The sequence below is a fragment of the Schistocerca serialis genome, chromosome 1 (assembly GCF_023864345.2).
Source record: "Schistocerca serialis cubense isolate TAMUIC-IGC-003099 chromosome 1, iqSchSeri2.2, whole genome shotgun sequence".
NCBI classification, from domain to species: Eukaryota; Metazoa; Arthropoda; class Insecta; order Orthoptera; family Acrididae; genus Schistocerca; species Schistocerca serialis.
This window is the reverse complement of record NC_064638.1, coordinates 262,698,712-262,711,908: the sequence shown is the minus strand read 5'-3', so window position 1 is coordinate 262,711,908 and position 13,197 is coordinate 262,698,712. Positions and strand designations below refer to the sequence as shown.

General features: G+C 36.6%; 2 protein-coding genes across 2 annotated transcripts in view; one reads left to right on the top strand and one right to left on the bottom strand.

Moving 5' to 3' along the window:
* Positions 1-1,498: 1,498 nt before the first annotated feature.
* LOC126467413 (uncharacterized) lies at positions 1,499-13,180 on the bottom strand. Its single transcript, XM_050096460.1, has 2 exons — positions 13,023-13,180; positions 1,499-5,178 (listed from the first exon to the last, which is right to left on the bottom strand). The coding sequence occupies exon 2, from the start codon at positions 3,659-3,661 to the stop codon at positions 2,477-2,479; it is 1,185 nt and encodes a 394-aa protein (XP_049952417.1). The 5' UTR covers positions 3,662-5,178; positions 13,023-13,180; the 3' UTR covers positions 1,499-2,476.
* Positions 11,752-13,197, top strand: part of LOC126467429 (elongin-B) — a 37,612-nt gene continuing 36,166 nt past the window's right edge. Inside the window, exon 1 of the mRNA XM_050096461.1 lies at positions 11,752-11,867. Coding sequence (XP_049952418.1) covers positions 11,793-11,867 — 75 coding nt within the window. The 5' untranslated portion in view covers positions 11,752-11,792. The remainder of the gene's footprint in view (positions 11,868-13,197) is intronic.

Genomic DNA, 13,197 nt, shown 5'->3' with positions numbered 1-13,197 from the left:
CGCCACTAGATATTATGGACAAAATGCACACTCCCTCACTCCAAATTGGTACATAACTCATTATCAGTCTGTAAAAGGAGCTCATGGTGGATGATGATACCTTGCAACATATTGAGACTTTTATGGGGGACGATAGCTACAGGAATGTCACCCAGCTTGTTACAGGCAAGCAGCGTCCATGAATGAGCAGGGAATACCATTTTGATCAGAACTTAACCACTTTTCATTTTCAGAACCCCTTCCTTAAATTTGTTCTCAAGGTATTCAACAAAGGGAATGATTTTGTGGCCAAAAAGGAATCCCTGTTGGTTGTAGAACAAACTAAGTATTGTGGAGAGTATTTCTCCCCACATCTCTTAGCCCTACATTCCTCCCAGGATTTAGCCAAAAAAGGAAACACATTGTGGAGTCATATCTCTCCACATTGTAGCAACCTTTCCTTCAGAAAAGACTGCTGGGACTGTGCAGCCACCAGCAAGAGAAAGTTTAAGCCACTTCATTTGTGAGTCGTCTGCCTTGGTGCCTCCCACTCGACACACAGGCTGTTCCCACAGGCACCACCCAGCCACAGCAAAGGCAATCTGGCCAGTTAGCTGTTGCCCAGAGACACCGTGCCCCAGCCTCGATGGGCATGTACTCATTAGCATACATTGGGAGTTTCTAATTCAGGCACCAATAGTGTGATCCCTGCATGGTCAAGGACTACCACTGTACAGGTACTTGATGATCTGTGCCCATCCCAAACCATGTTGTGTTTTCAGTTTATTACATTTGCCAGAAATGAAGTGTGCACACATAGATTGCCATGAAAGGTGGAATGTATACCATGTTGAGTGAACTTTGCTACGCAATCAGCACTTTTGTAAAATTTGGAAGAGGAATGGTAGGTGAAATCTGACAATGAGGACCATCAGTTACAACATTCCAAGATTTAAGGGAACTTCAGCTATAGTCATACAGATTTTTGGGTACAAGTATCTGATTAACGGTTTATCATAATTACACACTGTATCAGCTCTCTGGAGAAGTTATTTATTGTTCAAAGTTGATCCAACATGTAATAATAATTTTAGATACTTTTGTGTTACGCTAAAAAAAGTCCTATAAATGTTACGACCAAGTACAAAATACAACCACTTTCATTTCTGTGTAATAAATTAAATGATTCAAGATCATTCAAAACATGTACCACTTACAGTTGATAAATTTACAAACTTTTATTATGTAAATCTTGTGACACGGCATATTTCAGAAAAACAAGTCATTTATATTCATATTCACATAAATATCTTCTGTTTCTATTACGTTTCTAATAGTTTTCCATTCAGAAAAAATATATTTTATTCAAATCTGTCTTCATTCTGAAAACTGGAAATGATCTTGTAATGATTGATTGATTTTATTGCCCAAAAAACAAAAGATTTACAGGGATGTAAAGCTTGCATAGGCAACATAAATAATGTACAAACAACAATGACAATAAATACACAAATAATTAATCTATGTTAGAAATTATGCTCACAGAAATCTTCCATTGTATAAAAACAATTTTGAATTAATAAAGTTCTTACAAATATCTTAAATTTTTTCAGCTCCAGACTCTTAACTGACTCTGGTAGTTTATTACATAGCTTTACAGATGTGTGTTTGAAACTGTTTAGAGTTTTGGTATATGAGCAGTAGTCTTTTCTTACATCATTACAGTGTCATGTGTTATAACTATGTACATTAGAATTCAGATCAAAACTAGACAAGTTCTTTTTAATGTACAAGAGACATTGAAATATGTATATACATGGCAAGGTCATAATACTAAGTTTAATAAATAATTCTCTACAGTGAGTTCTAGGTGGTACTTTACATATCAGTCTGACAGCTTTTTTCTGGGCTGTAAATGAGCATTTTGAGTAGCAATTATTTCCCCACAAGATTATCCCATATGTCAAATGAGAGTGAATATAACTATAATAGACAGAAAGCAAAATTTTCTCGTCTATTGTTGCTTGTAATTTTCTGAGCATAAATATTTCTTTAGAAATTTTTGGTGTTAAGTAATTCACATGTGCCTGCCAGCCTAAATTATTTTTGCAAAACAATGCCAAGAAACTTTACAGGAGCTGTCTCTAAGGTGATTCTATTGATATAAGAAATGTTTAATTCCTGTGTTTTATTTATGTTTATCGACAGGCTGTTGGCATTGCACCAGTCAGAAAGTATATCTACCGTGAGTGAAGTAGAGTTACTTATGTTATTATTTGTAGGCACTGTAACACTTAAACTGATATCATCTGCATACAAGTAACAGTTTGTACTATCATCTATTACACTGCTAGGTAGGTCATTAATATATAATATGAACATGAGAGGGCCCAAGATTGACCCTTGAGGAACACCATGGTTAACGGGTAAGAAACTAGAATATTGGTTATTGAAGTAAACAGTTTGAGATCTATTAGATAAGTATGACTGAATAATTTTAACCGCAGAGACTGAGAAACCTACAGTTTTTAATTTCAGCAGCAGAGTGTTGTGGCACAGTGTCAAACGCTTCTGATAAATCAAAAAACTTTGTACTTACAATAAATTTTTCTTCTTTTGCTTCAAGACAGTTACATATGTAGCTCATAACAGCATCACATGTTGATAGATTTTTCCTAAATCCAAACTGGCTATTTGAAAGTAATTGGTGAGAATCTAGAAAATTGATTATTTGAATACTCATTAGTTTCTCAATGACCTTGGATAAAAGTAGTACAAGAGAAACTGGCCTATAATTGCTAGGCAAATTATTGTCACCTTTTTTGTGGACTGGGATTACTTTAACTACTTTTAATTTTTCAGGGAAACATCTTTCATTAAAGCAGTAGTTTATGATGTGACAGAGAACCTCTGCTATATTATGACTACTAAGTTTCAATATTTTAGAACTGATATTGTAAATATCCAGTAAATCACTTTTGCTAAGAGAAAGAATGACAGAGTGTACATCTTCTACACAAATGTGTTCAAAATAAAACACATTTTCCATAACATTTTGGTTTTTATAGTCAACATCCAAATAGTAGCTAGGTTCATGTTTACTACCAGGTATCTTAGTAACTACACTATCTACACTGTTTACAAAATAATTATTAAAACTATCAGCACTAATTTTGGATCTAGATACAAATTCTTTGCTACCGAATGATAGATTCTCATTAATGATTTTCCACATTTCTTTTGGTTTATTAATAGCTTGTGCAACCAATTTGCAATTATATTCTAATTTAGCTTTCTTAACACCCATTCTGTACTGATATTTGCATTCTTTATATCTTACTTTGGCATGCAGACAAGATGAATTCTTTGCTAGGCAGTAGAAATTGTTGTATTGATCTTTAAGTTTTCGTAGTTCCTGTGTGTACCACTTATTTTTATTGATAGTCGATACCCTGCTCATTTTAACACATTTGTTCTTTAGTGGTAGGCCAATGTTAACTGCCCACATGAATAATTCAAGAAAGTTGTTGAACTGGTTTTCTGCTCCAGTTTTACCATACACACACAACCAATTAATTTCTCTGAGACATTTTAGAAAAACAGATATATTACAGTCACTAATTGTATGTTGTGTCTTATAAATCACAGAAGGCTTGGTGACATTAAAAATCATTGCATCCATGTTTACATGAATAATAATTCCATGATGATCAGAAAGAAGAGTGTCAATCACATTTGTATCGTATTTTCAAGAATGAAAAGTTGTAACAATATTGTCTATACAAGTACCCATGTTTACACTACCAGGGCTGGTTTGGATTGGTTGTTTGGGGAAGGAGACCAGACAGCGTGGTCATCGGTCTCATCGAATTAGGAAAGGATGGGGAAGGAAGTCAGCCATGCCCTTTCAGAGGAACCATCCCGGGATTTGCCTGGAGTTATTTACGGAAATCATAGAAAACCTAAATCAGGATGGCCGGATGCGGGATTCAACCGTCATCCTCCCGAATGCGAGTCCAGTGTCTAACCACTGCGCCACCTCGCTCGGTCCAGGTCTGGTGATTACATTCTTCACCATGATATTCATCACATAGCTTTTAACTAAGCTATTTATTTCCAAGTTGTCAGAAATACTGGAGTTGAAATTAATATTAAAATCAGGCATTAGAATTACATTAACTTTCATTAAAAACAATGTGTTTAATAAGATGTCCAACCTTTCAAAAAATTCTCTCTTATTTTCCAATACTGGGTTTCTGTAAATACAGATAAAGGCTGTTCCATAAGTCACTATGTAACAGGCAGATATTTCAAAAGTTTCCTCCACAGATAAATTTGTTACACTAGGTAGTGGTTCAAAAACAAGGTGGTTCTTAATTAAAATGGCAGAGCCACCTCGTTTCTTATCTTTACGACAAAAGTAAGAGGCTACTTTAAAATCTGGAATGCCTGTCAAGTGAATGTCATCAGGGTTCATCCAATGTTCAGCTAAACCAAGGACTTCTATATGCTTTTCCTCGCTCAGAACACGCTATGCATCTGTTTTATCTAATAAGCCATGTATGTTAAGAAACATAATCTTAGCGGTATAGTTAGGTATAATGTTATTAGATTTGGAGATACTGCCTGCTGAACTATTTATTTGCTGTTCTTTAATATGGGTTAGGCCCTGGTCAACAGGAAGTGACCAAGCCTGGTCTGGACTAGGCTTGATCAGTGACTCACGTTTCCCTGGTTCTTTAAAGCTACTTTCATTTTACTATATTGGATTGATGTAGAACTACTCTCACTTAATTTAGTATCAAAGTCTAATACTACTTTTTTGGAAAATTCAAGAGTTCTTTCACTTACATATTTTTTACCAAGACTGTTCAGGTGAAGTCCATGTAATATATGAAATCTCCTTCCTAATCTACTGATGTCCACAAATAATACATTTGTATATTTCTTACAAATATTAAACACAATTTCATTTGCTTTTCTTACTTCTAAATTGACGCAGGACCACATGGGTAGATCATGGCGGTGAGGCACTGAGAAAAATAGGACATTAGTGTTTCTTAAACAATGTAATGTTTCGTTAAAGGAAAGCTGAGGTCTTCTTGTTTCATTCCTAGCCACATTGTTTGTGCCAGCCAGGAACACTGCAACACATTCAGAATCCAGATCATCCACTTCAGCGTTTCTTGCTGCCACATCCTGTAAACAATCATTTGGCTTAATAGTACTAGTGATGTCTTGTAGATACTTTTCTCTCATCACTTGAGCAATATTTCTTCCATGGATGTCTGCATATATATATTAATTTGACTTACAAAATGTTATCGATGTTTCTAGAAGGAACTGTAATTTATATATACTATGAAATTGGTGACAAAGGGATCACTTCGTCACTTGCACTGCATTGGCTCAGTGGATCACTTCAGGACAGTCTCTGCTTTTAGGCTGCTAGAACAATGAAGTATTGTGCAGTTAGTCTTTGTTTGAACAGTATGACATAGAAGATATGAAAATGTTTCTGTGTTATGTGAAAATGTTATCTGTGAAGAGTGAAGTAAAAATAAGAAGTTTTAATACCAAGAATCTGGAATCTTCAGTTTTTTCAGCGAGCAACCTGGACAATACTTGATTTCATCAGCTACTCTTGCAAGTTGATGCCAACTGCAGTTAAGTAAGAATATAGTGACTTCGCTTAGAACATCACATCTACTGCAAGACATGTGTGAAACACTAAATTGTAGTAAGACTTTAATATGAATTATCTAAGGGCGACTTAACATAGTGAAGGGTGAATAGCTGTATTAAGCTTAGACAGTTATAAGTTTGGGGCGGGGGGGTGGGGGGTCAGGGATGGACTACACATGTGTACAAAATCATATGTGAAGATGGGATAAAAGAGCTGTGAAAGGAGAGACTTGCAGCATGGAAAGGGAAGTAATGCTGCAAGGGCTGGGCCTCGTGGTGGCCAAGTACATACTCAGACTCGGAAAAGAGAAGTGAGCCCACTGGGGGCCACAGAGAGCAAAAAGTATACATTTTATGAATAAAATTCTGTTGACTTCTTGTATTTTGGTTTTTAGGTTTTATTTCCAATACATATCGGAAATAGAATCTAGAAACCGAAATACAGGCAGAGCAGATCATTTCTGATGTGTACTGGTATCGCAAGTAAAATCTAAAAACCAAAATATAGACAACACTCAATGAACTTCTGTTCTTAAAATATACTTGCATCATTGTTAAAAATGTGAAGAAAGTTGAGCTTATATCCAAGCCTCCTGCTGTGAAGAGCAAAGTAAGACTTTTTTAAACAATTCTTACACTTGCTAAATGCTTCATTTCTTATGTATCTGTTGTTGTGTTTATCAGATTATGTGCGCCACCACCATTTATTGCCTTTGTTCTTCCAATCTGAAGTGAATTTCTTAAACTTTCTTTTATGTTACATACATAAGTTTACATGAATATCTTTCATTTTATTTATTTTGCTTTCCCATGATGCATCTCCTCAGATAACTATAAATCACATTGCATGTGTCAGGAATCATTTTAGATAACAACTGTGGGAACACAACTGCACTGAATTTAGGTTCTCTTACATTCTTCCAATGGCTAGAAACCATAATGTAGCTAACAGCCCCTCTTCACAGCTTACAGCCTCTCACATGGCTGTATTTTTTTTTTTTTTTTTCCAATTAAGAGTGGTTTGATGATGTACAGCAGCTCTGAAATGCACCTTTCGTCCACTCCTAGATAATTATGGAAATCATCAGCTCCCAACTCTTAAGTTACACAGCATGGGTGAATCTCTTTCTTTGCATTAGTCAGCTCTTTGTGCACAGCTAATTTTTTGGCCTTGTTATCTCTAAAACAGCCACAGGAACATGAAGTTTTTTCTGCTTGTAAAACAAAGCATAATCTAGAAGAACACGACTTCAGTGAACGTAAGACAAACAAAATACAACAAGGCACAAGGGCAGCAATGTAACTTGGTTGGGGCGTGTGTAGTCTACAACTACCACATAATTGGTTGGTCAGCTCACAACTTCATGTGTGAGCAGGGCTAACTAAATAGAAGTGCAGATGACACTCTCTCTCTCTCTCTCTCTCTCTCTCTCTCTCTCTCTCTCTGTGTGTGTGTGTGTGTGTGTGTGGGTGCGCACGCACGTGTCCATGTGCTTATTAATATCCAATAGTCTACATTCAATGTGCCTGTCTTTGTTATAATGTTATAATTTATACTTGTATGGAGCATATCACAGTTTTTTCCATTTGTATTTAGTGTATTCTCTATTTTCACAACCAGTTTATAATTAAAGATCTTTCATTAGTTTCAGTTACTTGCCAGTACACAGTAGACTGATCAAGCAGGCCTTGTAAGGAAAGGACTTTTGTGAGCATGAAGTGATGGGAATGAGGCAGCAAGAAACTTTATGTGTATGGGTAGAGAGTGAATGGCACTCTAATATAACTCTAGTGTAACTATGTTTCTAACATGTTTATACATTCTGCATAATTTGACATGTTTAATATTTTGTAAAATTATCCTGAGACCAATAAATAGTACTACTACAACAATTATTATTATGATTTCATGCCTACAGAATGTTCTGATCATAATGCAGCAATTAGAGGGTATTCTATATTAAAAATTAATACAGATATAGACCAGCATCTCAGACATACATAGTTGCCTGAAATTTATATGCCACTGTTTCGTGTTTGATGAGCTGAATGAGATAGGATGTGCAAGCTACTTAGATGCACTCTATCCATTGAAAGCATAATTATGGTGCAAAGACAGATTCATAACATGATTTGTTTTATGGAAGCTATTCAGTCACATATAATATTCTTATTCCAGAAAAGTGCAATAAGAATTATTTGTGGTGTTATTTTGCAAATTTTCTGCAAGATGTGGCTCAAGCATTTCAAAATTCTACCTATGTCATCCTTGTACACACACACTATCATGTCATTTGTGGTTAATAAAACGATTAGCTGAAACAGAGCAGCCACAGTTACTCAATGAACGGAAAACAATTTGCACTTCAATATAAGTTCTTTAACCATTGTGCAGAAAGTCTTGCATTATTCTGCAGGTTTCATTTTCAATGGATTTCCAGCAGAATTAAGAAACTGGTGTAATAATCATCAGATTTTCAAATCTATGTTCGAAGACTTCAGTTTGGTACACTTCATTTTGTACAGGTGTTTCTTTCAGTAGTTTAGAGCTTCGTGCCATAACATTATTAGCGGTATATACAGCTATACATATTTTCCATTTTCATAACCTTCTTTAGGTTTTTAAATATTTAAGAGCTTTGAGTGAATTATGTAATATTGTTTCATGACCACATAGCTTTGGCGCACAAAGCCCCAAGGAACCTGATGAATAAACTAGCACCAGATTCCAACAAGACAAAAACAGCACATATAGCCTCTGAACTGAGAACATTTGTTAAACCTTTAGTGACGGACAACATAATTCTACCAAGCAGGCAAAAGACGTCTGTAAGCAATCCTACACAGCCTACGGTAGGAATGATAGTGGGAACTTCAGATGATTAAAACAAGGGTGCATCAACATCCTCAAAAAGTATCTTAGGCTATACACACACGAAGCGAATATTCTGCAGAAGCTGCTGCTAACACAGAGGTGGCAGAGAATTTAGCATATTGGACTTGCATTTGGAAGAACAACAGTTCAAATCCTTATTCTGCTATCACAGATTTAGGTTTTCTGTGATTTTCCTTAATCACATAAGGCAATTGCCAGGATGATTCCTCTAGAAGGGTACAACTGATTTCCTTTCCCATCCTTTCTTAATCCAAGCACGTGATCCGTCTCTAATGACCTCATTGTCAATGGGACAATAAACCCCAATCTTCCTGTTTCCTGCGTCAATAAGAAATCCAAAGCAATACAACTCTGTGTGTATTATGCTAATGGCTTTGCTTGCATAGCTGTCTATTAGGTTATCTGAATACTGAAATACAAGGGAGTTACGGTGTTACGAGACGGATACTGTGAACCTGGGTAGTTGTACGAAAGATTCCCATCTCCAGTACATTTATATTCTCTTTCCTTTTTCCTCGTAATAGTGTACAGCTATATAACTGCCACTGTTACAAAACTTTCACATGAATCAAATTCCTGCTCATTATGAAGACAATAAAAGTCTTGATTAATCGTCACAAGTTAAATAACAGCTTTCAACATTATCCACATAATTACTTGTCATAATGCCTATATGGGTTAGTGTGTGGGGAGACAGCATCTCATCCCAAAATCTTGGTTATGGTGACAAATTTACCTGTAATGCAGTCCAAGATATGTTATGTTGGAAGGTGGTACAACATGGTTGTGAGTTGGTGCAACCAATGAATGTGAATACATCATAAAAGTTGTAACAGATCAATCTGTAATGTAGCCCAATGTGTACATTTGTTACATGCTCAATGCAATTTTAAGTGTAGGTAAAAAAACTGAGAAGTATGAAACTTCCTTTCAGATTAAAGCAGTTTTAACCTGCCTTGAAGTTTCACATTAGCAAACACACTGCTGCAGAGAGAAAATTTCAGTTTGAAGTGCAAGGTAAATTCAGTAAATCAGTATCACATACGAGTATTCTGCAAAGGGAGATCAACAGTGACAGCCACACTGGACTTATTAAAAACGATTCGACAGAATTTTGAAGAGAGAGAGTGTGTGGCACTGACACTCTGTGACTTCAGCTGCATCTCACACAGAACACTAATAGCCAAGTTAAGATGCTATGGTGTTGGAGGTGTTGTTCTGTCAACACTCCAATCTTATTTGGAAAACCGAAAGCAGGTAGTATCAGTGCACGGAGCAACTTCTCTTGAACAAAAACTGGAACATGGAGTGCCCCAAGCATCAATCTTAGGACCTCTCCTATTCCTCATATATGTCAATGATACGAGCTGTAATAGTCAAATGTTGCAGTTTGCAGATGACACTACCCTTATTGCCAAAGGACATACAGCCACAGAAGCTCTTGGTGCATCAAATTTGATATCTGAAGAAATAAAAGCATGGTTCATCATAAATAAAATGAAGATCAATGAAGAAAAAACCCAACATTTGATATGCAGTCCAACCAACATTGAAGAGCAATAAAACATGGAGACTGTCAGACTACTGGGCTTCAAGATTGACAGCAAATTCTCCATGAATGGTCACACTGCATATGTATGCACCAAACTTTCTCGTGTGATATACCTCCTGAGGAAGCTGAAGAGGGTAGTATCTGATCAGTTTCTCACAATAGTCTACCATGCACTCTTCCACAGCCGCATTAGCTATGGACTGTTGTTGTGGGGACACTCCTCAGGCTGCAAAGATGTGTTGCTATTAAAAAAAAAAAGCCATCAGGATCATATCCTCTAGCAAAAGACTGGACCACTGTAAGCCTATTTTCACCAGGCTAGGCATAATGACTGTTTTGAGCCAGTATGTGTTTTCTGCCTCATTTATATAAAAGAAAATCAAAGGAATTTTAGCATAAGACAAGAAATACACAATCATGACACTCACTGTAAGAGGAACATTGAAGTGCCAAGGTGTCGCCTATCAAGCACACAAGACAGCTTTCCAACAGTTGCCCTAAAAATGTACAATCAACTGCCTCCAGAAGTGAAATCCCTGCCACCTGAATTATTTCGGAAAAAAATTGCTCAGGACTTGAAACAACATCCACTATATTCCTTGGAAGAGTTTTTCAACAGTGGTTCTAGTGAATAGACAAAATAATAAATATTGTTATGTTTTATATATAATTTTGCCTAAATTTAATCTTCTTCTTATGTTCACAGTAAACTGCACATTTAATTTTGTGTTTTACTTAAAGTACATATTTTGCCAAAACGAAACTTTTATGTGTGTGGTCTACATGGTTTTGTAAACATTTTGCTTTATGGTATTTTCATTTGCTGCTATTAAGTTTTACTTTCCTGTTTCGTTATATTTCATTTTCTCTATGTTCTATATGTTTTGTGCACTGCATAAATATTTTCTTTTATTTGTAATATAAATTTTGTATATGGTGTTGTATAAATGTTAGTTGATAAACATTGTATTTGTGACGCAGTCTGTCCAGCCATGGCTGGTAAACGACGAAGATATAGTAATAAAGTAATAGTACATGACAATACAGTGAGTATTTTGGTGCATATTGTGTACATCAACTACGAGAAATGTATGGAGATGGGACCGGGGGGAGGGGGGGGGGGCAATGTGTGGTCCACATCTCAAATCTTAATTGTGGACAACAAAAACTGCTGTCAGTCTTATGTGAATAATATTTCTGGGATTCAAGTTTACTTAAAGGCTTATTTACACAAAAGTGTGTTCTACATAGCCAATAGGGAATAGACTAGGAGTGGTAGTGACAGCATTTTATTTTATTAGAGCTGTCATGTAATGCGTCAGACAGTTATGTCGTCGGTGATTTTGGCGCGTTCTGGGAAAAAAAAAAAACACGTAAGTGATTCTTGTACACGATATTGCCTATGAGTTGGAGGCGAGAACAGCATGGGATCCATGGTGTCGGCATATTGTTTTCCATAGGAGCCGCAGAAGTGATGCTAGTGATTTTAATAAATTGAGATATAATTCAAATAAGCGCCACACGCTTAAACGAAGCGCCACTTGCCACCATGCAATAACTTTTTTTTACGTTGTTTTGTTTTGATTGCTTGTCTAGGTTAGTGCCATCTTGCGTTCGGGAATCTAATATTACGTTCGTATTACAGTTTTTCCAGGAGTAGCTTATCGCTTGCAGAAATTCATGCTTTCAGCTGACTGCATCAGAGAACTAGTTCACAAGACACTAACAGATCAATCGCGATATCGCTTCAGCAGGGTAAATATGCGATTCGACCATAAAACAATTACGGAATCTCCACCAAGCCTTTCCTAACCACAAACAATAAAGGGCACAACTTTTGATTCCATTTCGTCCTACACAAATTTTACTTATCCTATTGTCATTCAGCTGCCTTGTGATGCATCAGGCAACGCTAATTTTAATTCCTTTTCATCGACAACTGGACCGCATACGGCCGAGATGAGATTCATTGCGGTTGAGTGCCAGTGGCTGGCAATTGGTATTCGCGTTAGTTTTATTTTCGCTAGTACTAGTACATAGGCAAATGTTGGATGTCCAGTATTGGCCCTTAAATATACCCAGCTTCGTTTAACCCATTGTAAATGAAAAATTCGGGTTTTAGCACTAAAACACGCTGCAACAGAACTGACAACTGCGCACGTCATTTCTACTAACGCTTCATAGTTAAGACGTTTCCATGTTGCTTGCCAGACAAGAAAAAAATATTCCTATTCAAGGCGTTATTAGTTTGCGCGATGATACATCGATCCTTAAACTGGTTGGCTGATTTGGAGGAGGGGACCAAACAGCGAGTTCATCGGTCACTAAACTGGTTGAAACAACAATGACGCTGTATAAATCTTCACTCTGCTTCTCGATACGTTGGTGATATCAGTTTTAACAGAAAGATGTTGCCATGGATACAACCAAGTATAGAAAGAGTTACCGTACGGTGTCTTCGAAACAGTTCTTCTGTTTCCATTCCTCCAAACCCAAGAGGCAGTTCACTCCATCCCACCTCTTTCTCTTGATCCTTTGATCTTATAATTACTAAGTTTGATGCGTCTCCAATAACTTTGAACCTTAACCTATTTTCAACAGGTTGGTGGCTCGATTTCCGACGAAGTGTCTTGAATCAATCTCTTCTGGAGAAACCCTCAATTACCGAATTAGTAAGTTAAGAGCACTATGTAAAAGGCAATAATTGTTACTACAGCGCAACCAATTTCGCGTTTAAACTGTGGAATTCATGCCAGTTCCTCGCCGTTGTCAAATAAAACACAGAAAAGGCGACAATATACAATTTTAAAAATAGCGAGGCCACACGCACTACAGTAGGAGTTGATTTTGAGCAGCTGTCAAATATTTCCTGAAGCTAACTTAGGACGGAATAAAAGGTGTGTCCCGTACCTTGGCTTCCAAATTATCTCAAACGGCTCCCAACACGACGAAGGGTATCGAAATATGGTTTCAAAACAGGATTAAATTAAATATACTAGTGCCTTTATCTTCAACTAATTCCAAAAAATTCATTTCCAAACTCCCGCGGATTCTAACCTTGTACACAACCTCCCACCACCAAAGA